Source organism: Dipteris shenzhenensis, chromosome 9, assembly GCF_047967505.1.
Source record: "Dipteris shenzhenensis isolate YYH24624 ecotype China chromosome 9, Dip_SZ_1.0, whole genome shotgun sequence".
In the NCBI taxonomy this organism is placed as follows: Eukaryota; Viridiplantae; Streptophyta; class Polypodiopsida; order Gleicheniales; family Dipteridaceae; genus Dipteris; species Dipteris shenzhenensis.
The window spans coordinates 16,775,741-16,803,584 of record NC_141604.1 but is presented as its reverse complement, the minus strand read 5'-3'; the positions used below and the strand labels follow the sequence as shown (position 1 = coordinate 16,803,584).

Sequence of the window (27,844 nt, the reverse complement as noted above, 5' to 3'; positions counted from 1 at the left end):
CTTGCAGGAGCGCTGTGGGATCTGGGAGCCCGCGTGGCTGTGTTGCCTTCATGGACGGAGGGCCTTAGGTGCCCGTGGAGCCCGTTGTGGAGATGCTTGGAGAAGCAGCGCTGGTGTCGCGGGAGCGTGAACAGCCACTACAGAAGTGCTGGAGGCTTGGAGCAGGGGAGTCCACCATAGCTCGGGAGCTACAGAGCTGAAGTTCCGTTGTTGAAGGTCGTGGAGAGTCCGTCGGCTTCTGTTGATGGAGTCGAGGACGTTGGAGTATTCGATGGAGAAGCTGCAGACGGCTATTGTTGTAGCCACCGTTTGTTAATGGTCGTGAAGCTCATGAGGCTTTCGAGACAGCGTTGGCGCTGAAGGAGGCTGTAGTTCTGCACCTTGCTGGAGTTCGTGTATGTAGGCATTTGACTCGTTGAAAAGAGCTTGGCCCATTGCACATGGTAGCTAGTTCGCTTCTCCCTCAGAGGTGGGCTTTTTGCCAGCATTAACCTTCACTACAAGCTTCTTTAGGCGTTTGAAAGCTTGGAACCAGTCTCGCTGCTTTCGCATGGAGAAGAGACTGAAGGTTGATCTAAGGCGTCATAGATCCTTATTTGATACGGGATTCCTTTTGTGTGCGGCTGCTGCGAAGATAAGAGCGATTACAGTGATGGAAGCCGTTTGTGTCTCTTTGGAGCAGCTTGGTCGAGGTAGCAGACTTTCTAAAAGCTCTCTCTAAGAAGAAGATACTCTCTCTCTCCCTAAGAATAAGAAGAAGAAGAAGAAGTTCTCACAGATCTATCACACAAAATAGATCTCTAAAAAGGAATGAACTCTCTCTCTCTCTCATCAAGACTAACAAAATATCTCATAGCAATGAACGGAATTTTTCATTCAATGGACGGAATTCTCTCAATCTAAAAAACTAAAAACTAATCTAGGAGACAAAACATGAGCTCCTAAGACATGTCTACAACTAATCTAGGAATGGAAGCAATCCTAGTGAACTACTAATGAGCTAAACTAGGAGAGCTAAACCTATGCTCTGATACCATGACAAAAAACATGTGTGCCTCAGGATCTATGGAGCACTCTAAGGTGGATGAAACCTGTGTGGAAACATGATGAAGAGAGTGCTCATGACATGTATCTCAAGTCAATTAGGTTCCAAGATAGATTAGCTTGGACTCATAAAGAGAATCTTGAGATAGTGCAAAGTGCTTGATTGAATTACTTCAAATGAACCTCCCTTTTATAGGTGAGGGTACTTACATCCATTTTGCTTGCTCACATGTGGGATATCTCCTCCATGCCATGTGGCAGCTTATCCTTTGCTCATACCTTTGCTCTACAAGTGCTCATGGCACCACAACTTTCAACAAAGAGAAGCATTGGCAATGATCTATATTGATACACATCTGTTGGCTACTGACTGTGAAGCTGGTTAAACAACCGTTTACCACAGGAGGGATAACACAATGGCTTCGAAAAGTTAAAATGGTTATGCAAAAGGGATTTCAAAACTAGAAAGTAGAGCAAGAGGTTAGAACTTACGCCCTAACGCTTTGCCGCTCCTCTAACCCTAGGGTGTGGAATTCACTCTAATGACAAAGGAAATATATCTTATGAAAGGGGTTACTTCTAGAACCCTCCTAGTACCCTCACATCATCTTTTTCTCCGAGTGTTGACAATCGCCATAGCTGTGAGCATGGACAGTCGCCATAGCTGAGCTTGGACCTTTACTCTCGCCATAGCTCCAAGTCTCCTCTATCACCGACTTTGCCAATTTATCCCCTTCACCCAAACAGTCCACACACAGTCTCCATATCTGCCTCTCACAGAACTTCCACCCTCATCGAGCACACATCTTCTCATTGCCTTGCTTTGCTACCATGGCTGCCGTCCTCAAGTCCTTCCCCGATATCCGTTACCTCCTCTTCTCTAGAACGTTGGTTTCTTCCACGAAACCGCCATCGCCCAAAAGGGCCTTCGTTAGGCCTGCCTCTTATTGGGGCCTCCTCTCTTCTTCTGCAAGGGTGAACTCCGTTCACTACAGGACCCGCAGATTTTTGGCGAATGCAAGTTCTGCCACCCAGGAGGCTGCAACTACAAGTTCTTCCTCCCAGGATCCTTTTTCCCAGTCTTCTGGTCCGGACAACCGGGTGCCCGTCACCGTCATTACTGGATTCCTCGGCTCAGGCAAGGTGGCTATTGCTCTTTCTTTATTCTCCTTGTTTGCGTTGTGGGAGAGTGTCCCAGCCCTTTAATCTTGTAGGATCAATGGAAGCTTACCTTGGTGGAAAGACCCGGGGAAGTGTGCAATCCCCCTACACTCCGTGTGTTTGCCCCGGAAATTCAATTTGTTTCGAATCTGTTATCTGGAATTCGAAGTCGGGTGACGTGACTGTTTTGGGTCCATACTCTTTTCAGTATGCGGTCACACAGCCCAAACATCTGCCGTTCTTGCACTTATTTTTGTGACCGTGATTGCAGACCACCCTTCTGAACTATGTTTTGAAAGCACAGCATGGCAAACGGTTAGCTGTTATCGAAAATGAGGTACGATGATTCTGTAATACAGTACATTTTGGTTGATATTGAGGTTGTACTGCCAGCGTTACTGTAACTTGAAAATTCCTTTACCTATGTACGTGCCGTTAGTTCTTGCAGAATATGTGCGTAATGAGTAGCTTCCATCATGCGCAGCATTGCTGGGTGAATATAGGTTAACTTAATTCGTATCTCGTTTTGAGTTTATGTATGTTTATTCGTAAACCCAGGAATAAGAAAACTGTCTCTCCACCGTAGGGATTTCAGTATACTTGTAAACACGCACTATTAGTTGCACCTTGGAAAGGTGGCTTGATTCTTGTACTTTCTAGTGCATGTAACTCGTGCTTATTTTTGCTGATTGTGATTGGAAAGTCTATGGAACCCACGACACGAATCAATGACGATCAGATTCATCAAAGTTAGTGAAGTGTATTCTTCACTAAGAGATTTCACTCAGTGTAACATTTCTAGTAGGTGAAACACTTAAACGATTCTAGACGAAATATTTTGCAGAAACAGGCGAAACGCTAATGCATTGGGCGAAACGCCCTAGTACAGGTGTCTTGACTCTGTTGAGAGTGCTCAATGTGTATGTGTGTATTTGAGAGCTCTTTTCAGAGAGAGGGAGAGAGAGAGAATCTAAAGATAATTATTTTTCTTTATAATATAATTCATATAAAATACATTTTTAAACCCCTTTCTAGACAAAAGCTTGGCAAAATCTGGAAACGTTTCTTGGCACACTGATTTCACTACAACTTCGTTATATCACTGTAGCCACAGAATAACTGAGCTTTGTGAAGTATATATATCATATATTTGATTGTAATCATTGGCTTAAGTCCTATTAAAGTGAAGACACAAATGGTGAGTTCCCTTGGCACCCATAGAGCTGTGATGAGGAATAATGTAAATAAATATCATAACCAAGAGAGGGTTGAAGATGAGCATATTTGTAGTGCCTATAGCATTCGAACATGACTCGATACAGGAAACATTGAGCAGTTTTGTAGGAAGTTTGCATCAGTCCCAACATGTTTCATCAATAATGGCAACATGTTTGCTTCAATCCGTCAAATTGGAGTTCGGATTGTTTCTTATTGGTTTAAAGATGGAGCAGTAGAAATAGTGTGCTGCAGGAAATTTGGTATGGCAAGTTTTACCCCAACGTGTGATTTTCCATCTTCTTCCTGTGCCTAGGCACCAACTTTATTAATTTGGAGCAGTTCAGTCATCGGCAGCATGTTCTTTAGAAAATTGACAAGTTTGGAAGATGGTGCACTAATTGCAGGAAATTTGAAAGGTGGTCGAACAGCATTTGGAATCCTATGGTGTGGCTGTTGCGAGGCCAGGAATATCTTGTAGGCATGGGTCCCTTTCTTGATTTTGAGGAGCCATGCAATTGTGAGCTAGAGGTTGGCATCGTATTTCTTCTTCACATGTTACTCTGCCACTCATCAAGACTACAGTTTGATGCCATATAGGCTGTGGGTGCTGTCAGAAACTAGAGAGCTGCTTTCACATAGTCAACTCCCCACAACAGAAGATTGAGATAGCCGAAGATCACATAACCATGGAAGAGAAACCACTTTGTACAAAATGTCGTGTTAAATGGATTTCATCTGGCAGCTTTGGTGCTGCCTAGATGTGGACCTTTGATGCACCTGTATACTGTGTTTCTACCTCTCAGCTTTGTCAACTTGCATGCTCACAATGAGGTTTAGTATGTTGGCTCTGTGTTGCTCCTATGTTCTTGATGCTCTTCTTCATGGTGAAGACTTAACACCTAATGAGTGCATTGCTGAATGCCAAGATCCTTTCAATAGGGGTGTCCCTTTTACTGGGCTGTGGAGCCCCAAATTTGTGTGAAAATCCATAGGCTGGTCGACAACTTGCTGAACTTGCATGACTGACCTATTTATTCTTTGCCCAAGCTTAGAAGACCTTTATAGTGCTTAATGAAATAGATTTGTCCAATTTGGTATTGTATGTACCCTGTAGGGGCATTAAATTCCCACGCCTCATTTTGCCATGTGTGTGTGTGTGGAGCTAGTGTGGCCTCTCTGCTTGCCTTGCCCTTGGAAGGCCCTCGAGCCCTTCCTTTCCTTTCCATGCCATTTTGAGCCTTCACCCCTACCAAAAGTCCCTCATTCTGAAGATAGCGGATTTCTGCAGCTTCTCTCTTGTTGGCTGAAGTCGATTTTGGAGCTTTCTTCGCGACAGTTCTCCTCTACTTGGTGCTCTCTGCTGCTAGCATGCTTCCTGGACCTGGACGCCTCCATTTTGGGTCATTTCTGGAGCTTTTCTCGACTTTCTTCGCAACAAAAGTCTTCCTTTCTTGCATCTGAGGCCATATTCTTGGACGCCTCACTTCTAGCTCCTGTCTGGTGCAAGGCGCACAGAGAACTGAGGTGCTGGTGGGCTGGAATCTCCATTCTGGTGGGCGCAATCATGGTGGATTTGTTTCAGCTTGCTGAACCCTCTTTTTTTGGTGTTGGAAGTCACTCATAGGCAGCTCCCTCCTACTAGAGTCTGCTGTCTGCTATTCAACCAACTTCTGGGGCTGTTCCAGGCTGAAACAGGCTCTTTCTGTTGGCTGGATTCTTATCTTCTTCTTCTGCTCTACGCTATTGTCATTCTTACTGAGATTTTGAAAGGTTGGATGCCCTGCCATTGGCCCGGAAGAGGATTTGGGCACTGGTTGGGATACTCTCTTCTTGGGGATGCAGTAGCAAGCCTTGGGCTCACTAATGGCGTTGACATATGTGAATGCATTGCTTGGCATGCTGTCAGGTTGTTCTACTTGTGTTATGCATGGCTATTGAAAGGAACCAAGAGAACAGCAGTGGGAGTTGATCACTGGCACAACCACGGGTTGGCATTGTACTGGGTTGCACCTGCGGGTGAGCTCTTGAAGGGAGTTCCTTGTATTTGAGCTAACCAGTAATTAAATAAATACCGCAAGGGGCGCCAAGTTTTGGGTTCAACATGTGTCACTTTTCATGCTTTTGAGTAGGGGCATTCTAGCCTCCCTTGTCTTCAATGGTTCAGTGATGCTTTGCTATGAAGTTATATGCTCTAAGTTTGGTTTGTGGGCAATGGCAATGGTTCAAGCTGGCTGTATTTCAGATTTGTGAGATAATAGAGTCAGTTACACTACCCTTTGTCAGTCAAAGGCAGGTTACTACAACCGAGCTTGAGGGGAATAAAACAACTATGGCTTCACGTCAACGACGGAATTCAAACTGTCCACAGCTCATACCCTTCTCCAAAGCTCTCTCTCTCTCCCTCTCTCTGAACAAACACTAGGGCCCAGGACAAAATGTCGGGCTGGACCCCCCCGAAGGTCTTTATTACTTTCAGAAAAACTGTTACAAAAGTTCAGCAGGAAGCTGTCTCGTAAGTCTCTCCCTCTCCCTACCCGAAAAGAAATCCTTCTTTACAAGGGCTTCAAACCCCATTCAAATTGGCAACATGCCACTTGTCTACAATCTAGACTAACTCTTATTACAAGCCACTTAGGGCCATTCTGGAGTCTTCAAAGCTCTCGGTCACACGAACCGCTTCCTAGGTGCTTGTCAGGCTCCCATTTCGCTTAGGAAAAATAATCCTTCCTAGTACCTGCAACAATTAATTAAAGCGCACCACCATGGTACCCATTAATTGTTAGCGCTTTGCATGCAAATAACACACTGTGGACTAATCCTAGTCACGGTGGGCGTCCCCACTGAACACATGTGCACATCTAAACAAATATATATATAAATAAATATATATATATATTTTCTCTGGTTGACCGAGGTCAACACTCTTGATTATAATTAAAGAGCTTCGACCAAAGGTCAAGGCGCCTTAATTATAGCCAAGTCTCTCCAACCGGAGTTGGCACATCTTGGTTAACCGGGGTTAACCCTCTTGGCGCAGGCCAAGTCTTGTTGACCGAAGTCAACATTCTCTGACCGTAGTCAGGTTTACTTGACTGGAGTCAAGTATCTTTGACCGTAGTCAATCCTTTGACCATTAAAATGACTCTTCGACCGTAATTAACACATATAACATTCTTTAATTAAGATCAAATAAATGGTCAACTGTACTTTGACTTAGGATATTTACATTGTGGTGACATCCCCTCGGCTTCTATTCAGTTGACCTCAACTGAAAAGCTTCCTTGTAAACATCCAAAAGCTGTGGATGATCGGATAACATGTCTTCGTCCATCCACTTGGCATCTAATGCCGTATAATTCTTGAATTTTACAAGATACCTGTAAAATTCCTTACCGTGAGGGCCTTTACGTACAGTATGGTACACAATTTGCTCTGGCTGAAGGACTTCCTCCAGCTCGTCCACTTCTGGTGGATCTTCTGATACTGGTTCTGTAGGCTCTGGTCCTTGAAATTTCTTTAGAAGACTCACATGGAATGCATTGTGAATCCTCCAATGCTCTGGTAATGCTAATCTGTATGCAACCTCATTTATTCTTTCTGTAACCCTGAAAGGGCCATAGTATCTGGGAGATAACTTTGCATACACTTTCTGTTTGCCTTTAAACTTGCGGAGCCTAGCTTTTTCAAACTTTAAAAGTATCCAGTCCCCTTCCTTGAGATCTAGCTGTCTCCTATGTTTATCTGCAGCCCTTTCATGTTTCTCTTGAGACCTTTCAATTGCTGTCCGGACTTGGCTGTAAGCTGTCTGGAGGTCTCTTACAAACTGATCAGCTGCAAATATTTCATCTTTAGTCCTTAATATAGGTGGCAAAATCACCTTCCCATATATGACTTCAAAAGGGGCTTTCCCTGTAGAGCTATGTACTGTATTATTGTAAGCAAACTCTACTAAGGGTAGGTACTTTTCCCAGTCTGAACTCTGGTCACCCACGTAGCATTTCAGCATATCCAAAATGGTAGAATTTGCTACTTCACTTTGACCATCTGTCTGGGGATGGAAAGAAGAAGAAAAATTCAGATTCGTCCCCATGTTATCAAATAAAGCTCTCCAGAATAGACTGGTCATTCTGGGATCTCGATCACTAACAATGGACTTAGGCATACCATGATGTTTAAAGATCTGTGCCATGAACAGCTTAGCCATATGATCTGCCTTTATGGTTTTGCGAACCGGAATGAAATGAGCTTGCTTGCTGAATCTATCAATGATAGTCCAGATCCCATCATTCCCTGACTTTGATCTCGGCAAATCAAAAATAAAGTCCATTGTAATATTTTCCCATGGTGCCTGAGGCACGGGAAGAGGCATAAGTAGGCCAGGTGCCTTCTGTCTATCATACTTGATTTTCTGACACGTAAGGCATTCAGTAACAAACTGATGTATATCTTTCCGCATTCCTGGCCAAAAGAAATACCTCTCTAGTGCTAGAGTTGTTGCTGTAATTCCTCTGTGTCCAGCATAGGGAGGTGCATGGCATTCCCCCAAAATCTTTTTCCTCATCTCCTGGGTGATGCATAGGCAATCATCTTTCATTAAATACCCATCTTTCAGGGAATAGTGACTGGTAGATTGTCCTGCTTGCATCTGCTGTAAAATTTCACCAAAATCAGAATCATGAGCATATTGTTCCCTCATGGCTTCCAGGTCCTGATGATATGCAATAGTTACATTATTGACCTGGGGTCTTCGGGACAAGGCATCTGCCACTCTGTTCCGAATTCCTGGAGTATGGACAATCTGAAAATGATACATTGACAGCATGTTTGCCCATTTCATATGCTTCTCTGAAAGCTTGGTCTGAGTTAAAAAGTATTTCAGACTTTGGTGATCTGTTTTGACAGTAAAATCTGCACCCAAAAGATAGTGTTTCCATGTATGGATAGCATGAATTACAGCCAATAACTCTTTCTCATAGATTCCTAAATATCTTTCCGCATCCCGAAGTCGTCTGCTTTCATAGGCTACTACATGACCATTCTGATGCAATGCAGCCCCAACACATTCTCCACAAGCATCGCAATCCACATCAAAAGACTGATACAGATCCGGAACTACCAGAATAGGCTCTGTAGTCAACTTTTCCTTGAGTGTATTGAATGCTTTCTTCTGTGGTAATCCCCATGTGAAAGCTGCATTTTTCTTAGTGAGGTCATGTAATGGAGCTGCGATATCAGCAAAGTGTCTGATAAATCTTCTGTAGTAAGAACACAAGCCTAAGAAGCTTCGAACTTCATGCACAGTTTTCAGCTCTGGCCATTCTTGAATGGCACGGATCTTCGCTGGATCCATTTGTATCCCATTCTTGGATATTATATGCCCTAGATAGTGGATTTCTTCCAAGAAGAACTCACTTTTCTTGCTGTTTGCATAGAGCTGATGATTTCTCAGCTCTTGAAACACTATAGCAAGATGTTCTCTGTGGTCTTCCTCTGTCTTAGAGAAAACTAAGATATCATCAAAGAAAGTACCAGTAAAATGCCTGTACTTCCGGAAGATGCGATCCATCATTCTGTTAAATGTGGCTGGAGCATTTGTCAATCCAAAAGGCATCACTAAGTATTCATACAACCCGAATGTTGTGCGGAATGCTGTCTTATGCACATCCTGAGGCTGTATCCTCACTTGGTGGTAGCCACTCTTCAAGTCTATCCTGCTGAAAACTGAAGCTCCATTTAACTGATCCAAGACATCATCAATACGCGGAATAGGGAATCTATTCTTGATGGTCATTTTGTTCAGTGCGCGATAATCAACACACATACGGAATGAACCATCTTTCTTCTGTACTAACAGTACAGGGGAACAAAAAGGAGACGAGCTGGGCTGAATCAAGCCTTTGGACAGCAAGTCCTGTACTTGAGCCATAATCTCCTCTCTCTGAGTCGCACTGACTCTATAAGGGGGTCTGTTTGGTGGCTCACTACCAGGCATTAACTCTGTCTGATGATCTTCTGGTCTCTCTGGGGGTAACTCCCCTGGCAAAACATCAGAAAAGCAATCTTTAAAGTTTACCAAAAACTGAAACTTATCTTTGTCTGCATCATTCATTTCAACATGCATATCAGTCTCTTTTTCTTTTACAAAAACCATGTACGCAGAAATTGCAGACTTTATTGCTTTACCGCATGAAACATCAGATACAATGGGGATAGTGTCCCCTTTATTCCTGGCAATTACACGCTGATTTTTCCCCCTATGTACAAATTCCAGCACTCTTTCAGGAAGAGTCAACTTCACTGCCTTGCGGTGAAACCAAGGCATCCCCAAAACTACATCATAATGTTTCAGTGGAGAAATGAAGAAGTCTTCCTGATCCACATAACTTTGAACATGTAGACGGAGTTTCCCTATCAAGGGAGTAACTGGCACAGGGTTCCCACAAAACATTTGATCGGCATCCAAAGCCCTGCCTAACTCTTCCGTCTTTATTCCCAGCCTCAGGGCTAGATCCTCTGATATGAAATTATCAGTAGCCCCTGGATCAAATAAAATAAGCGCTTGCTGGTCTCTAACTTTGCCCCATGATAGCAGCAATTCTCGTTCTTCTGGGTTCAAAGCATGACCCAGTATATCAGGAATACCCCCCCCCATTGGCTTTTGCAGTCCTCGTGGCTTCTCTGCCTCTTTTCCCTTCGATGATGAAGGCTTTTCTGGGCATTGGGCAGCCACATGCCCCTCTTTACCGCACCTGAAGCATTTCCCATCTCTACGGAATTCCGCTATCTGTTCAGGGGTAAAAATAGATTTGCCTTTATAGGTCTTTGAGAACTGAGTACCCCTCGGCTTCTGAGGCTGAAACCCTTTCTTTTCAGCCTTAGGGGACTCTTTCTTTTCTGATTTTATGAAATCAGATTTCTTTTTATCAGCACGTCCTGCATGCAAGGATGGCACTGTAGATGGATCTTGTAGCGGTACAAGACTCGCTACTGAGGCTGAATGCATAAGATCTTGAATATTCTTTGCCCCCAAAGCATTCACTACTGCCTGAATTCTTGGAGTGAGACCTGCTCTGTACTTCCTCATCTGGGTACCTTTGGAGATCTTTTTGAACGGTGCAACCTGCAAATAAGCATCCCAGAACTTTTGGTTGTACCCATCCACTGTATCTCCTGCATCCATGTGCAAGCTGTCCCAGTCTTGAAGAACATGGTCTCTGAACTGTTTAGGCATGAACTGCTGGTAGAAGGCTTTCTTGAAGCCCTTCCACTTTCTTGGGGCTGACCCATCTGTAGTCAATGCACTCCACCATGCACTAGCCGTTGCTGTTAAGTGTAAGCTGACCATTCTTAATTTGGAGGATTCTGAAAATTTCTCTGTACCAAATGCAGCATCAAACTGTCTGATAAACTGCAATGCTTTGTCTGTATGACCATACTGTCCATTGTAGGTCATAAACTTGACAGATTTTCCTCCCTCTTTAAATTCCCTGGTCGCTTTGGAAGACTTTCTCTTCCCAGACTTCTCGTGTTTCCTTCTTTTCTTGGATGGTTTATCTGATAAGGAAGAAGAAGACACAGAAGTCGAACTCGAGGTAGACGGTGATGGACTAGGAGATCGGTGACGATGCCTCGATCTCTTTTTACTATGGGACCGTCTCCTATGAGATCTATGAGATCTCTCTCTCTCAGACTGTACACGGGAGTGTGCCTCTGGCATTGGCACGTCATATACTGGATTAGGCATAGCCTCTGCTGGAAACAAATGCTGAGCCCTGGGATCCCTTTTAAAATTTTCCAGCTCTTGTATACGAGTGCGTACCATTTGTTCAAATTCCTGTTGAGTTTGTGGCACATTCCTCTGTCTTGGATGCACATCCCTATCTTGAGAATCCCACTGGATAGGTGATTGATCCATATTCTGAGATCTGCAGATTTTCTCACACAGTGCAAGTAACTAAGGCACACTACCTTTGCTTTTCCAACAGAAAAGGGTACCTCAACAAGAGGTGTTTTGCATTCACAATCTATGCCAGTACTGGCTGTCAGTTCAAGGCATGTACCCACACAGTTGCCAAAGCATCATCAACTATGTTGCCCTTTTCTGGCTGCTGCAGATGGCTTCAAAAGTCATCTGTTTTTTTTTTTTTTCCCTCTTTTTACAGTTCAAAGGCATGCATTCTCCTTTTTCTGCAAATCTCTGTTTTCTCTGCTTTTCTCTGGTTTTCTGCTACTTTTCTGACAGTAAAAGTCTGACAGGCAGGTGAAAATTAATAACCAAAACTGTCTCTGCAACTGTCTCTTTTTTTTTTTTTTTTTTTTTTTGGGGTGAAAACAGTAACCAGATAAGTAACTACTGGTTACTCTAACCGACTGTCTGGTTCTGGTCTGGTTAGTCTGCAACTAGACTAACTGGGCTGGTTACACCAACCAAACTGGTCTGGTTAGGCCAGCTTAACTGAACCAAAGTTGAACTAACTGGATACTGGTTCAACTAACCAGAGTTAACTGACTGCGGTTGACTTAACCAGGGTTTCACTAACCACGGGCCTGCCAGCCTGGCTGCCACGTGTCAGAGTGCCACGTCATCAGCCTGCACATGCTGCCACGTCAGCATCCAGACGTGTCTGCCACGTCAGCTCTGTGCATGCCACGTGTCTGCCTAGGTGGCACCCTGGCCACGTCAGCAACAGCCAAAGGTTTCAAACCTTGGCAGCGTCGCGCCGACACCCTGCGCAAGGAAAAATAGTGGACGGAGCCACCTCGTCCCTGTTCGTCACGCAAACGCCAATACAAGCGATTCGTTCGTGCGTGAGGACCAGGTGTGCCCGCGTAACAGCATCAATGTTCCCTCCTAGCCCTTCGCCCTGGCATACGCAATTGTCTGCTCCTCGTCTGCATACGATGTCTATCGTATCAGTTATCGCCGGCATATTCTCCTTCGTCTGCCATCATCGGACCTGTGGCAGTAGAGCTTATTCGCGCTATCGATAGCCACATCGTCGTCTTCTCACTACTTGTATCGACACCCAGACCGATAGCTTTATTGGCAGCTCTCCTTGCGCTATGCCGTCGCTTTTTTTTCTGCGTCACAGACCTGCACTCTTCAACTCTACTTGGATCGTCACTTCCTAGGAAGGAAATGAGACCTTCCGCTCTGATACCAATACAACCGAGCTTGAGGGGAATAAAACAACTATGGCTTCACGTCAACGACGGAATTCAAACTGTCCACAGCTCATACCCTTCTCCAAAGCTCTCTCTCTCTCCCTCTCTCTGAACAAACACTAGGGCCCAGGACAAAATGTCGGGCTGGACCCCCCCGAAGGTCTTTATTACTTTCAGAAAAACTGTTACAAAAGTTCAGCAGGAAGCTGTCTCGTAAGTCTCTCCCTCTCCCTACCTGAAAAGAAATCCTTCTTTACAAGGGCTTCAAACCCCATTCAAATTGGCAACATGCCACTTGTCTACAATCTAGACTAACTCTTATTACAAGCCACTTAGGGCCATTCTGGAGTCTTCAAAGCTCTCGGTCACACGAACCGCTTCCTAGGTGCTTGTCAGGCTCCCATTTCGCTTAGGAAAAATAATCCTTCCTAGTACCTGCAACAATTAATTAAAGCGCACCACCATGGTACCCATTAATTGTTAGCGCTTTGCATGCAAATAACACACTGTGGACTAATCCTAGTCACGGTGGGCGTCCCCACTGAACACATGTGCACATCTAAACAAATATATATATAAATAAATATATATATATATTTTCTCTGGTTGACCGAGGTCAACACTCTTGATTATAATTAAAGAGCTTCGACCAAAGGTCAAGGCGCCTTAATTATAGCCAAGTCTCTCCAACCGGAGTTGGCACATCTTGGTTAACCGGGGTTAACCCTCTTGGCGCAGGCCAAGTCTTGTTGACCGAAGTCAACATTCTCTGACCGTAGTCAGGTTTACTTGACTGGAGTCAAGTATCTTTGACCGTAGTCAATCCTTTGACCATTAAAATGACTCTTCGACCGTAATTAACACATATAACATTCTTTAATTAAGATCAAATAAATGGTCAACTGTACTTTGACTTAGGATATTTACATTGTGGTGACATTACAGTGGTTCCATTGCTGGGATCCTCATTAAATCATCGAGAGGAGTCCATGGGCAGCTTGGGTAGAGAACTCATTTGCTGATTTTTGTCGGTACAGCCACCCATTGTCTTGGATATGGAGCATATAATGCTTGATTATGATGCAGACTTAGAGTATGAGGGAGAGCAAAAGATAAGGGGAGCACAACCTGGAATAAGAGTGCAAGATGCAGCCCATGAAGGGCAGAATATTCAGGTTGATGCATTGGGGCAGCCAGCTCCACAAGTGCATAATCTTGTGGGTACAGTTGCATTGGGTGCTGACCCAAGTGTACAGCCAAATGCTATGGCAGTAATGTTAACACGGATGGCTTCTGTGTTGCAAGTTTTGACTCAGCTCACTCAGAGTTTTGCTGAGATTGTGCATAATCCAGCTTTGATGCCGAGGGCAGAGGCACAGCCCATTCAGGGTTCACAAATGCACATGGGCAGCCACTACGAGAGCCATAGACACTAGTGGTACAGCCACTTGTAGTGCCACAAAGACAGGGACCAAATGGGAGTGAGCATGGTAGCAATGCTTAGAATGTGCAGCAAGGGCAGCAAGCCCAACCACAGTATGTGGTTCAGCCAACTCACTTTGGAGGAGGATCTATATTTCAGGCCATGACCTCACAGCCAGCCCCAAATTCTTTGTATGCTAATGTGGGGACATAGCCTGGAATGCAGGGAGGCAGTCCCATGTGTCACACACTCAGGCAGTACCACCTGTGCCACCAAACCCAGCTGTGGGGGGTGCTCTTCGAGCTTCAGAAGGACCCAAGGACAGCAGCCTCTTTATTTGCAGCCCCTTGGCTATGATCAGCTGGAGCCCAGGCTTAAGACGAACGATTACAAGGAAGGGGGGGCAGCAGTGAAGTTTGAGGCCTTCAATGGACATGCAGATAGGATGAAGGCTCTTACTTTCTTGCAGCAATTTGATTTAGCTTTTGCTGGAGGTTACTTCAGAGAGTCCTCGAAAATCAGGAAGGCAGCCACATTTCTCAAGGGTAATGCGATGCAGTGGTGGTCTAGCCTTCTCCTTCAGGGGCAAACACGTGCTACATGGGTTGAATTTAAAAAGGTGTTCTCAGCCACATGGCTCACCACTACTTTTGAAGTGGATGTCATGACTCAGTGGCATAACTTGAATGCTAGGGAATGCAAGAATCTAGAAGACTACAACAAGAAGTTTTGGGATGCACTTCTACTTGTGAGCTCTTACAGAACAGTCCCCTTTTAAGAGCAGGCTGAAAGTATTGTTGTGGTATTCCCAAAGAGTCGAGGGACTATTGTACTAAGACACATTTCCAGCATGTCACATTTGATAGATAATTGCAACACAGCTTACTCACTCATGCAAGGCAGAGGCTCAGGCTTCAAAAGCAACTTCAAGGAGGAGCCAAAGAAACCACAGCAAGCTAGAAAAGTACCTCTCAAATCAAAGTTTGTGGAACGACAAAGGAGAAAACAGCAGCCCACTTCTCTCTCTCCTGAAGAGAGGAATAAATTGTTTGCTGAATGGAGGTGTTTTCTCTGCAAAGAAACGGGTCATAGGGCAGCAGATTGTCCTAACAAGAAGAGAAAGAAACCTGCAGCAACTCGGGCTGACTCTAATCAAGGCTCAAAAGATGACGCGAGAGGCAAGAATCCCAAGCCAAGTGCTAGCCACATTCCTGACATCATTGGGGGTGAACATGATGAGAAGAAGACAGAGATGTGCAAAGCATGGAGCAAGCTACGGGATTAGCATTGTCTGTACTTCTTTGACTCGGGGGTCAAAGAAAATTTCATTACTTTTGAATTAGCAGCTCAATTGGGTCTTCGACCAGAGGAGATTGGTCCTCTTTGTGAGGCCAACATGGCTAATCCGGAGCTTAATACCCCTGTCACTCCTATCATAGGGAAGCTACGGATTCACATTTAGCGATATGTGGACTATGAGGATTTCTATTTGATGCCTTTACCTGAGTGTGATGTTTTGCTAGGGATGCTTTGGATGTACCGTGTTCATGCTATCATTGATACACATGAAATTGTCATGCCATTTGGTTTGACTAATGCTCTTGCTACCTTCAATTGCATGATGGATCGCATTTTCAGAGAGCATAGGAAGTTTGTGGGTACATTCTTTGATGACATTATTGTGCACTCGAAAGATGAAGAGGAGCATAGGCAACACTTGGCAATTGTATCTGTAGAGCTCAAGAAACACAAGGTGCAGGTCAATACTAAAAAGAGTAAGTTCCTCATGCTAGAGATACATTTTTTGGGACACATCATCTCACGAGATGGAGTGAGGATGGACCTTGCCAGATAGAGGCAATCAGAATTGGTCTCCATTGAAGAATCTACATGAAGTCCGTAGTTTTCTTGGCTTGTGTTCATACTACATGCGTTTCATACGCTATTTTGCTGAGATAGCTTCACCCTTACATGCTTTGCAGAAGAAAGCAGTGCCTTTCCGTTGGGGGAAGAAAGAAATTGCAGCATTCAATGAGCTGAAAGAAAAGCTATGCTTTGATCCTGTTATCATTTTGCCGGATTTGCGAAAGCCTTTTGTTCTTCAATGCGATGCAAGCGGCAATAGTGTTGGTGGAGTGCTTATGCAGGAAGGCAGAGTGGTTGCATATGAGAGCAGGCTGCTCCAAGATGTTGAACACAACATGAATGTGTATGAGCAAGAATTGGTAGCTATAATTCATGATCTTACTATGTGGAAGCACTATCTTTTAGGTGCAGATTTTTATGTGCAAACTGATCATCAATCGTTGCGATACTTTCTCACTCAAAGAAAGTTGTTAGTGAAGCACATGAGATGGGCAAACTTCCTTTCCATTTTTCATTTCCAAATTGTACATGTGGATGGAAAGAAAAATGTAGTGGTTGATGCGCACTTTCCAGAAGACCACGTATGGAAGCTATGTCCAAGAAACCACGGGTATCTGCTTTTACTATTGCTTATCACAATGAGCTTGATGCCATGAAGGAGTAGTATGCTACAGATGATCAGCCTATGAAGGGCAGTCGGTAGGATCATTATACACTCAAGGACGGAGTTATGATGATGCATGGAAAGCTGTGTGTAACGCAGCCATTGAGGCATAAGGTGCTCACTGAAAGTCATGCCCCACTGTATGCAGGGCATAGGGGTATGGAGGCTACAATCAATGCAGTAGAGCACTACTTTTAATGGCCTTCTCTACAGAAGGACGTTGAGGCTTATGTCAGGACATGCATCACTTGTCAAAAGGTGAAGTATGACAGGCAAAGACAGTGTGGTTTACTTCAGCCTTTGCCTATACCGGATAGACCATGGCAGAGCATCACTATGGATTTTGTTTTTGATCTGCCTCGCATTCCTTTTGGTCACAATGGCATATGGACTATAATTTGGAGATTTAGCAAGATGGCTCACTTCATTCGAGTAAGGAAGAAGATTATAGTCAAGCAGATGGCAAGCCGCAAAGGAATTCTAAATTTGTATGATTGGACTTATTCTAGTCTTACAAAGGTATATCATGGGATGCTTGAGTCTATTGTGAGCGATCGAGATCCACGGATGACTAGCATGTTCTGGAGAGGTTTGTTTGATAACATGGGTACGCCACTGCTATTTTTATCTTCTTATCATCCACAGTTTGATGGTCAATCAGAATAGGCAAATTCTACAACTTTGGATTTGCTGCGTTGTTATGTGTTTGAGCACAAAGCAAAGTGGGAACAGTATTTGCCGCTGATTGAGTATGCATACAACAATACAATGCACTCTTCCACGGGTAAGGCACCGTTTGAAATAGTGGAAGGAGCGAGAAAGGTTCCTCCTATTTTGCATACAAAAGAGAAGATATTTGTGGTAGATGAGTATGTGGAAGACTTGTGGACAGTGTATGAAGGTTAAGTATGCCCTCCAACGTAGTTAGGACAAGCAGAAACGAGCTGCAGATAAGCATTGCAGGAACTTGGTCTTCACAGAAGGTGATTGGGTGTTGCTGCGTTTTCTTAAGGCATGCCTTAGAAGCAAGAAAGGGAAGGTAAAGCTGTACTCCAAGCTGAATATGAGGTACTATGGCCCCTTTCAAGTTCTTGTGAAGATCAATGAGGTAGCTTATAGGCTGAAGTTACCTGAGCAGTGGACCATTCACAATGCTTTCCATGTTAGCTTATTGAAGCCTTTTCATGGAGAAGTGCCGCAGGATATGCCAGTTGATGAGCAACCTAAAGTTGATGAGCAAGATGAGGTATTGATTCTTGAGCAGATTGTGGCACATAAGGATCGGAAGGTTAATGGTAGAGTTGCCAGACGCTGTCGAGTGAAGTGCAAGAATTATCCTGCAAACAATGCGATCTGGATGGAAGAGAATGAATTGGCAGATGCACCACAGGTTTTACAGCTCTACGTTGAGGCATTTGGTCTCGAGTCTGCTGCGGTAGTTGGAGCATTACCGGATGCTCATGGGGGGGTAGCACCTCCGCACCCACAATGCAGACAGGCTCACAGGATATCTAGAGGTTGCTTGGTGACATTGCGGTTTCACCCCAAGCACTGAATCTGACAGTGTTTCTGCCGTGAGACTTCTATGATGAGTGATCATGGCACTCCAGTCGGTTGATGCACCATTATACGGATGGATCTGCAGTCCTACTATATGTACATTGTATTTTTGGTACTTCGTGTGATGTTGTACTATGGATTATGGGCTGTTTATATCGTGACATCCTTTTCTATTTGCTGTAATTTTGGGACAACAAACAAGATAGTTTGTTGTTTCAAGAGGGGGGTATGTCACTAGGACATCGTGGTGATGGTGAAGTGTCCAAACTAACTATCACTGAATTTAGCCCAGGGTGCTAGGCTAGGGGCCTTAGTTAATGCCCAAAAGGTACCTATGATATCATGTGCAATAAGTGCAACTCCTAGTGCTATTAGAGTGGTTTCAATTTCTAAGGTCATTGGTTAGGTTCAATGGGGTCATCCTTTAAAAATTGACCCCCTAGAGATCCTACAAACTAGGGTCATTGGTTCCCAAGCATTAGGGCCATGGTTTGCCAATTGACCCCCCTAGGGGCATTAAACTCCCACCCCTCATTTTGCCATGTGTTTGTGTGTGGGCCTCTCTACTTGCCTTGTGGCACCTAGATGTCACCTCTGGAAGCCCCTGGAAGGCCTTGGAGCCCTTCCTTTCCTTTCCATGCCGTTTCAAGTCTTCACCCCTACCAAAAGTCCCTCATTGTGAAGATGGCGGATTTCTGCAGCTTCTCTCTTGCTGGCTGAAGTCGATTTTGGAGCTTTCTTCGCAACAGTTCTCCTCCCCTTGGTGCTCTCTGTTGCTAGCATGCTTCTTGGACTTGGACGCCTCCATTCTGGGCCATTTCTGGAGCTTTTCTCGACTTTCCTCACAGCAAAAGTCTTCCGTTCTTGCATCGAGGCCATATTCTTGGACGCCTCACTTCTAGCTCCTGTCTGGTGCAAGGCGCATTGAGAGTTCAGGTGCTGGTGGGTTGGAATCTCCATTCTGGAGGGTGCAATCATGGCGGATTTGTTTCAGCTTGCTGAACCCTCTCTTTCTTGATCTTTTCTAATGCTGGAAGTCACTCATAGGCAGCTCCCTCCTACCAGAGTCTGCTGTCTGCTGTTCAACCAACTTTTGGGGCTGTTCCAGGCTGAAACAAGCTCTTTCTGTTGGCTTGATTCTTATCTTCTTCCTTTGCTCTACGCTATTGTCATTCTTACTGAGATTCTGCAAGGTTGGATGCCCTGCCATTGGCCCGGAAGAGGATTGGGGCACTGGTTGTGATACTCTCTTCCTGGGGGTGCAATGGCAAGCCTTGGGCTCATTAATGGCTTTGATATATGTGAATGCATTGCTTGGCATGTTGTCAGGTTGTTCTTCTTGTGTTATGCATGGCTATTGAAAAGAACCAAGAGAATAGCACTTGGAGTTGATCACTGGCACAGCCACAGGTTGGCATTGTAGCGGGTTGCACTTGCGGGTGAGCTCTTGAAGGGAGTCCCTTGTATCTGAGCTAACCAGTAATTAAATAAATACTGCAAGGGTGGCCAAGTGTTGGGGCCAACATGTGTCACTTTTCATGCTTTTGAGTAGGGGCATTCTAGCCTCCCTTCTCTTAAATGGTTCAGTGATGCTATGCTGCGAAGTTATATACTCTAAGTTTGGTTTGTGGACAATGGCATTGGTTGAAGTTGGCTGTATTTTAGATTTGTGAGATAATAGAGTCAGTTACGCTGCCCTTTGTCGGTCAAAGGCAGCTTACATTTTTGGCCCAACTTTAAAAGTTGTTGCTTACCTTGTGTACTGACCTACCTTAGGTACTGTTAGCATCGTCAAAGTAGAGTTACCAGTTGGTTCATTTGACAAGGATCTTGCTTTTTGACCAGGACTTACTGCTCATTGGATGTTTGTGAGTAGCTGGATTTCTTGGTAAGGTTTTCCTTGAATCTATTGGTTTCGACCAATAGTGTATTGTCTCTAGCAAGTTGACTACTTCTTTTGAGTTTTTATGAGCTCTGGAGTGAGCTCTTTGAGAAAGGGAAGTATGTCATGCGCACACTAGGGACAAGCAGACAGATATGGGCTAGAGTGCTATCCATGGGGACGAGGGCCAGCTTCGCTTCCTTGCTCTCCGCTTTTCTTGGTGTATGCGCTTTTCTTGGCTTTGCTTGGCGGACACTCTTCTGTGAGGCTATATAGGGAGAGCCAAGGCCATAGTTGTAACTACCCAGCCATGGAGGAGCGGAGCATGGATGTACTAGTGCAAGCTTTCACCAGGTGGTGTGGGACACCAAGGGTGAGGTATGGCGTCCAAGGTTGGCAGTTCCCATGAGGCTCTCTAGCCTGTGGCTTGGGGGGATGCTCGGATTCTACGGGTTCAAGACTGTGAGCATCATGGTTGGGTGGCGAGTTGCTTGCACAGGACTTTGGTGTTGCAGACCTAGGCTTCGATGGGGTTAGATCTTGCAGGGTCGTGTCACGCTTCTTGCGCGTTGCAAGTAACTCCTAGCCGATTATGCCCTTCATGCTAACTACTGTTGCTTGAGTGATTAGAATGTAGTTTTGTGGCTCGCCTTATAAGCCTTATGGTTGGTAGTGGATGCATGTGATTGACATATGTGCATATAGTGTGTATGTGCTTAGAACTGCTTATTTAGGAGAGAGAATGCGATTCCATTGTCTTCACAAGTAGTGGTAGCTTGAATGAAGAGTTGATTAGCCTTCTCCTTTAGTGCTAGCCTTTGTCATGGCTGAGTCTACCTTTCAGTTGAGAGTGTTGACAAAAACTTGGTACGAAGACCTTTCTACATGTGTGAGAGCATGTTTATACTATGGTCTACACCCACCGTTGGGTGTTGATGATTGTTATAATAGTTAGTCCTTTCCGTGCATGATAGAGTTTATTGTTTTCAACCTTATGAGTGATTATCATGATATTGAAATTGTGTTTTGTGTTGTGACTTTAGAGGATGAGTTTCGGCATGTTCTTGGATTCATCCACCGTATTTGCGTACATGCATTCACCTTTTTTGTGAAGTTTTCATCCATATTGCGGCTTGCTGATGTTGCGAGAAAGTCTATCTGAAGTGGTGTGTTGCCCTATCTACAAGATTGTCTAGGCCTTTTTTATTGCACGTTGTGTTGTGTTTGTAGAGGATGAGTTTGGGCATGTTCTTTGATTCATGTGCACACATACGTGTATGTTTGTATGGGTGAGATTATGTCTATACTATGGTCTACACACACTGTTGGCCGGTGATCACATCAGTGGGGATGTCATAGTAGCTAGTCTCTGCTTTGCGTAATGGAGTTTATGGGTTTCAATTTCATGAGTGACTCATGATTTTGAAATTGCACTACTTGTTGTTGTTTTTTAGGATGAGTTTGGGCGTGTTCCTAGATTCATCTAGATGTATAAATGGATGCTCAAGTATGTGTGGGTGTGTGGATTTGTATGTGTGAGAGCATACTTTTATACTATGGTCTACATCCACTGTTGGACGCTGATGACGTCAGTGGGGATGTCATAGTAGCTAGTCCTTGCTATGCGCGATGGAGTTTATGGTTTTTAATCTTATGAGTGACTCTCGTGAGATTGAAACTGCACTATGTTGTGTTTTTAGAGGATGAGTTTGGGAATGTTCCTGGATTCATCTAAGTATATGCTTCTGCCGTATTAGCGGACATGCAAATTTCACCTTGTGAAGTTTTTATCCAAGTTGCGACCTGCTGGTATTGCGATAATTCTTTCTATCTTAAATGGTGCGTTGCCCTATCAGCTAGATTTAGATTTAGATGCTCGTTTGGGAGAGACTAAAATGAAATCGTTTAGACTTCACAAGCAGTTGTAGCTTGAATGAATCAGCTTTGCGACTGGTGTACTAAGTAGGTTTTCCAATAAGCCCCCGGAGAACCATTGGAGGGAGGGAGATTTGGACTACTTTTTGATTAGCCTTCTCCTTTAGTGCTAGCCTTCGTCATGGCTGAGTTTGCCCTTCACCTCCGGAGTGCCGACAAAAACTTAGTACGAAGACTTTGTATAAATGGATGCTCAAGTATGTGTGGGTGTGTGGATTTGTATGTGTGAGAGCATACTTTTATACTATGGTCTACACCCACTGTTGGGCACTGATGACGTCAGTGGGGATGTCATAGTAGCTAGTCCCTGCTATGCGTGATGGAGTTTATGGTTTTTAATCTTATGAGTGACTCTCGTGAGATTGAAACTGCACTATGTTGTGTTTTTAGAGGATGAGTTTGGGAATGTTCCTGGATTCATCTAGGTATATAGATTTAGAAATATGTGAATGCTTATATTGTTTATTCCTTTGTTACACGTCCACATGATGGGCATGTTATATGTGCCCTCCTAATTGTCTCTTAATAATTCCCATGTTTGGTGGCATGTTAGTTTGATTTAAATGTTCACTGCATTGAGCTCATTTATTGTATCATGGAGTGGATGTTACTAGAGGAGATGGTACTGGTTTTATTCTGTACGCTGCTTGACATTTTCTCACCTTAACATGTCTTGCAAAGATATGATAAAGATTTGGTGCCTTTCATATCCTTGTTGTGATTTTTGTCTGCAGTTTGGTGAGGTGGATATAGATGGCTCCTTGGTTGCTGCTCAGAAGGCAGGGCAAGAGGACATAATGATGCTCAGTAATGGATGCCTTTGTTGCACAGTGCGAGGAGATCTTGTCCGGATGATTGTGGAGTTGGTGCATAACAAGAGGGATTTGTTCGACCATATACTGATTGAGACAACTGGTATTCTTCTACTTTTCAAGTATGCTGATGAGAATGAACTTCATAATATTTTGTGTGGTCCTGGTTGACAGCTGTGTGAATGCCTTCTTACTCATGCGGAGTCATTCACTTGGTGATTGGCTGGAATGGAAACAGATTGGCTTAGGATTCTGTTGCCTGTCTTCTGCATTTCACCTTGGATCTCCCACCTGAAGGCTTTATTATTTTGATCTTGCAAGCTAGCTGTCTGGTTTTTTGCCTGCTATCCCAATGTTGCTAAAGCCCATCAAGAGCTCAATCTTTCGGGCTTATTGCTGGTAGTCTCTTACTCTCTCAAACTTTGTGTTTTTTGAGGTCTTGCGAATCCATCCCCAATTATTGAAACGTTCTACATGGAGGAGAAACTTGCACCTCATGTGAGGCTGGATGGTGTCCTAACATTAGTGGATGCCAAGCATGCTCCCATTCATCTTGATGAAGTGAAGCCCGATGGAGTTGTCAATGAGGCAGTGCAGCAAATTGCCTATGCTGACCGCATCCTCTTGAATAAGGTATTACATTTCCTCTATTTGTTGCGGGCTTTCTGTGGATCTGAGGGAAGTAGAGTGTCTTGATTTCACATCTTGTGTGGACTCCTCAATTTTAAAGGCATGACATTGTGATGCTTGTTTAACTATCGTAGGCTGATGTTTGCCTAATTGTTGATTGCCATCATGAATGCAACCAGTTTGACCAGGGTTCCAACCCCTCCTCATAATTTGATTCTCTTCCACGAGAGTTTTCAAGATCAACACAGTTGACCTGTAATTGCCTGAAATAGCAATGCGATGAACTAATAAAAGAATGCTTTGTATGGTGTACCTTGTAATGAGACGGTAAAGGAAGAGGCTTAGGTTGAGTCTATTGTGCCTCTTTAGACACAAACGAATGGGGTAACGATGGTATAAAATCCTGCAAAGATCTTCCACATCTATTTTAGATTCTCTTATTCGGACTGAGAAATAGTAAGCCTTGTGGGAGTATCATCCTCTAGTTTGAAGAGAAGTTTTGTAACATCAAAAGATTGGAAGATATGCTTTTTTACCCATGCACTCACAACCCTATTTCTTTCTCACTCCAAAAAGTCCTTCACGTGTCCCTCAAGCCCTTCCTAAGTGCCTAGGAAGTAGGAAACACTTGGAGCACGTTCAAATAACAAATATCAGATTGTAGATGTTTTTAAACTTGAAAAGTGAACACTGAAGTTTGGACAATGAACATACTCTCTAGAATCTACATTTATAATTCAAATTTCGCATTACAATGTTACATCATGAGACGAGCATCTAAATCTAAGCTGATAGGGCAATGCACCACTTAAGATAGAAAGAATTAAGATAGAAAGAATCATCACAAGGTGAAATTTGCATATCCACCAATGCGACAGAAGCATATATCTAGATGAATCCAAGAACATGCCCAAACTCATCCTCTAAAAACACAACATAGTGCAATTTCAATCTCATGATAGTCACGCATAAGGTTGAAAACTATAAACTCCATCACACATAGCAGGGACTAGCTACTATGGCATCACCTAGCTTTTTTGGTTTCAACTTTATGCAAACACACTGCATAGCATGAGCTTTTGAGCTCTAAAGATTTGAGGTTACAATCTCTTGAGTCTACATTCTTAATTATAGATTGCGAATTGCAATTTTGCAAAATCTTCTTGCAGATCGCTTATTGCAATTTTCTTAAATCTTGATTGCAAATTGCAATTTTGCAAGTTTTTCTTTCTTCCTCGCTGGAATTTCGAAACAGCCTAGACTGTAGGTTATGAGGATGCATGCTGTAAAAATTAAGACTTCTGGCTTAAAATATAATGGGGAGAGACTAAAATGAAATTGTTTAGTTAACACATGTATGTATGTACCCCCATTGAGGAGTGCATTGGGGCTTGACACCTATAGCAAAATGGATGAACTTGGTGCACATGTCGAGGGATTGAGAGACTGCTACATAGATGACAGACAGGCAGCCATGTGGGCAGTAGTAGTACATCTTGAAGGCACTCCATGGGGCCACCATTGTTAGCATCATTGACTGAATATGGCTGCCAAGAGTCCAATCATGAGCCCATATCTAGGGCCCATGGGCTGGAGGAGCAGGCAGCACATGCAGGCCCACATAGATGGGCCTGCAGATGGCAGAAGAGGCCAATACTAGTCGGCAGTACAGTCTGCACAATACAACAGGTACTTGGGATGTACAGGACATTCTGCGGGTGGTACGGTGACCGGAGCCGTAGTTTTGGGGCTGGTGCAGGGGCTAGCAGACAGGGGCCTACAGCAGGGACCTGTAAAAATATGCAAGACCTTGTTTAGCTGAGCATCCACAGATTGGATTAGCTGGATACCCAGGTCAGCCAGTCTTCAGTATTGTCAGCCAGATCAGAGGACCTAGTGCCTTAGAAAAGGCCCCCCTTGGGAGGGCATTGAGCAGTTCAGATGCAGGAGCTGGATACCCAGGTCAGCCAGTCTTCAGTATTGTTGGCCAGATCAGAGGACCTAGTGCCCTAGAAAAGGCCCCCCTTGGGAGGGAATTCAGCAAGCAGTTCAGATGCTGGAGCTTTGGGCTTTCCAAGAGCTCATATAGGGCACACATACCACAGCATAGCAGAGCCATACTGTGGAGCACAGAGAGTGAGCAGCAGGACTCACCCAGAGTTTCTTCTGAAGCCAGTGTGAGGCACGTAATGATCGAGGAGAAGTCTAGAGCAGGAGTTTCAGCAAACAGAACCGGAGTTTGGTGCCCTACCTCGCTGTGTGTTGCTACAGGTGTAGGTACAGATTTGGCAGAGCCTGCACTCGGTTTGGTCATCTATATATGAGATTGTTTTTGGCTATACCTGCTGTATGCTTTCTCCATCAAAAGTGCTCTTACTATGCATGCATGCACTCGGAGTTTGATCCCTGAGTAGGATTCAGCTGGAGCAATTGACTATTTTCTGACATTTCTTTCCCCCATAAATCGGCATGGGGTTGATATCTTTCCCACATCACTAGAGTCAAACCCCTGCTTTTTACCAGCCTGTACCCAGTTGCATCCGGGAGGTGATATTGTGGCAAGATATCGGATAGGCTGGCATGGTCCTTTACCTTCTTAAGAAACCATACATGTGTCAGCTTAGAATGATAGGATGTGTCAGAACTGTGGCTCCCTGATGATTCTCTTTTGTACTGTTTGTACTATCTTCCAGTTGAGAGAGAGAGAGAGAGAGAGAGAGAGAGAGAGAGATTTTCGTGTGGGTCTTCAATCTTCCAACAAGAGAGAGAGAGGAAGAGAGCTATCTTCATTTTTAATTGCTTGATCTTCCTGTCTGCAGATAGATCTAGTTAGTGAAAAGGACTTGAAAGCTTTGGGCCAACGGATCAAGGTGACGCTGCACTATTTTGGTCTATTTTTTAGCTTTCATCTCTTATGCATATTTAGTCCTTATCTGAAAGTATTACTTCATAATTCTGATTAATGTATGTTTTTCAGAGTATCAATGATATGGCCCGGGTGAAGCACACTAAATACAGCGAAGTAGATATTGACTATGTGCTTGGCATTGGTGGTTTTGACCTGGAGAGGTTGGTAATGAGTTGGGAACAATGCAATATACAGACTCCTTAGATTGTGTCATTGTACTGGCAGTGTGGCTTGTCGTGGATTGTATGTATAGAATTTTGAAATAATGTTTCCTTGATTGGCAGGATTGAAAAAGAAATAATGCAAGAGAAACAAGCCAAGGATCACAAGCATGAACATCATCACGAGCATGACCACACGTGTGATGCAAATTGCAGTCATGATGGTTAGTACCGGTTATTTTAATTATCGTAGGACTGAGCAGCATATTGGTGGGGTTGTCTTATCTAGTTTTTAATGATACTAATTATCAAACTGTGCGCTTCCATTGCAAAGAACATGAACACGGCCATGCCAGCCACAGTCATTCTCATGATCCAGGCGTATCATCTGTCAGCATAGTTTCAGAAGGCACCTTAGATATGCAAAAGGTAATGTAGAGATTTATTTCTGCCATTTCTTTCCTGAGGTAATTTTAAACATTGTTTCTTGCTTTGCCCACTGGTCCATACTGAGGTTTGTGTGTTGAAAGAGAAAGGGGGGACCCTCCTGTATTTCTTTCAGTGGCCAAAATTGTAGCATATTTTGGCGTAGCTAGTGATTGTCAATGTTTTGCAAGGAGAGCGGGTGGAACTCAAATAAGTAGGATCTAGTGTGTCCCGAAGGAAATTGAAGGTTTGATATTTTTAGCCTTGTTCTTTGGTGAATTGCAGATAAATATGTGGTTGGGTACTCTACTATCTGAACGTAATGATGACATTTACCGCTGCAAGGGTGTTCTGTCTGTTGATGGTATTGAACAACGGTTTGTTTTTCAGGTACTTGATTTGATTGAGCTGTAGAGATCCACATATAGCTCTAATGTTGGAATATTTATGTGGGGAGTGGGAGAGGTGATTGAGAGAGAGAGAGAGAGAGAGAGAGCACTGACTTTAAAAAGTACCCGTGTAGGCTGTGCATGCATTGTATGAGGGTGGCACGGACAGGCTTTGGGGACCTGATGAGAAGAGGATAAACAAGCTCGTATTTATTGGCAAAAAGCTGGAAAAAGAGGCTCTAGAGAAAGGGTTTAAGGAGTGTATGCTTTGAATGATGCAAAACAGGTCACGTACTAAATTTCTGGAATGGAGATCTCCAATAGAGGCTGGGCTGGTGTACACTGCCAACATCCTGTGAATAGGGCACTTCATTCTGCATTTATTCTGCGGTAGTGGCATCCTTTTGTTATATAGCCCTCTGACACTCTAGTTGGAACTCTAGACTCTTTATGGAAACAGAGGCTTCTCTCTGGTGTATTGGAAGCCAATTCCATTTTCATAACAATGACATTAACTTCAGTTAATGTGTGCCATCATTTCACATATTGAATCAAAGACTTCTCTTGATATAATAATTTATTTCCCATGGTTCTTCATCA

General features: G+C 43.9%; 1 protein-coding gene across 1 annotated transcript; it reads left to right on the top strand.

Moving 5' to 3' along the window:
- Positions 1-1,614: 1,614 nt before the first annotated feature.
- On the top strand, positions 1,615-27,844 carry LOC147898287 (uncharacterized). Its single transcript, XM_087379250.1, has 10 exons — positions 1,615-2,187; positions 2,477-2,542; positions 22,653-22,833; positions 23,167-23,363; positions 26,180-26,230; positions 26,338-26,429; positions 26,553-26,653; positions 26,764-26,858; positions 27,141-27,245; positions 27,379-27,844. The coding sequence occupies exons 1-10, from the start codon at positions 1,876-1,878 to the stop codon at positions 27,514-27,516; spliced, it is 1,338 nt and encodes a 445-aa protein (XP_087235376.1). The 5' UTR covers positions 1,615-1,875; the 3' UTR covers positions 27,517-27,844.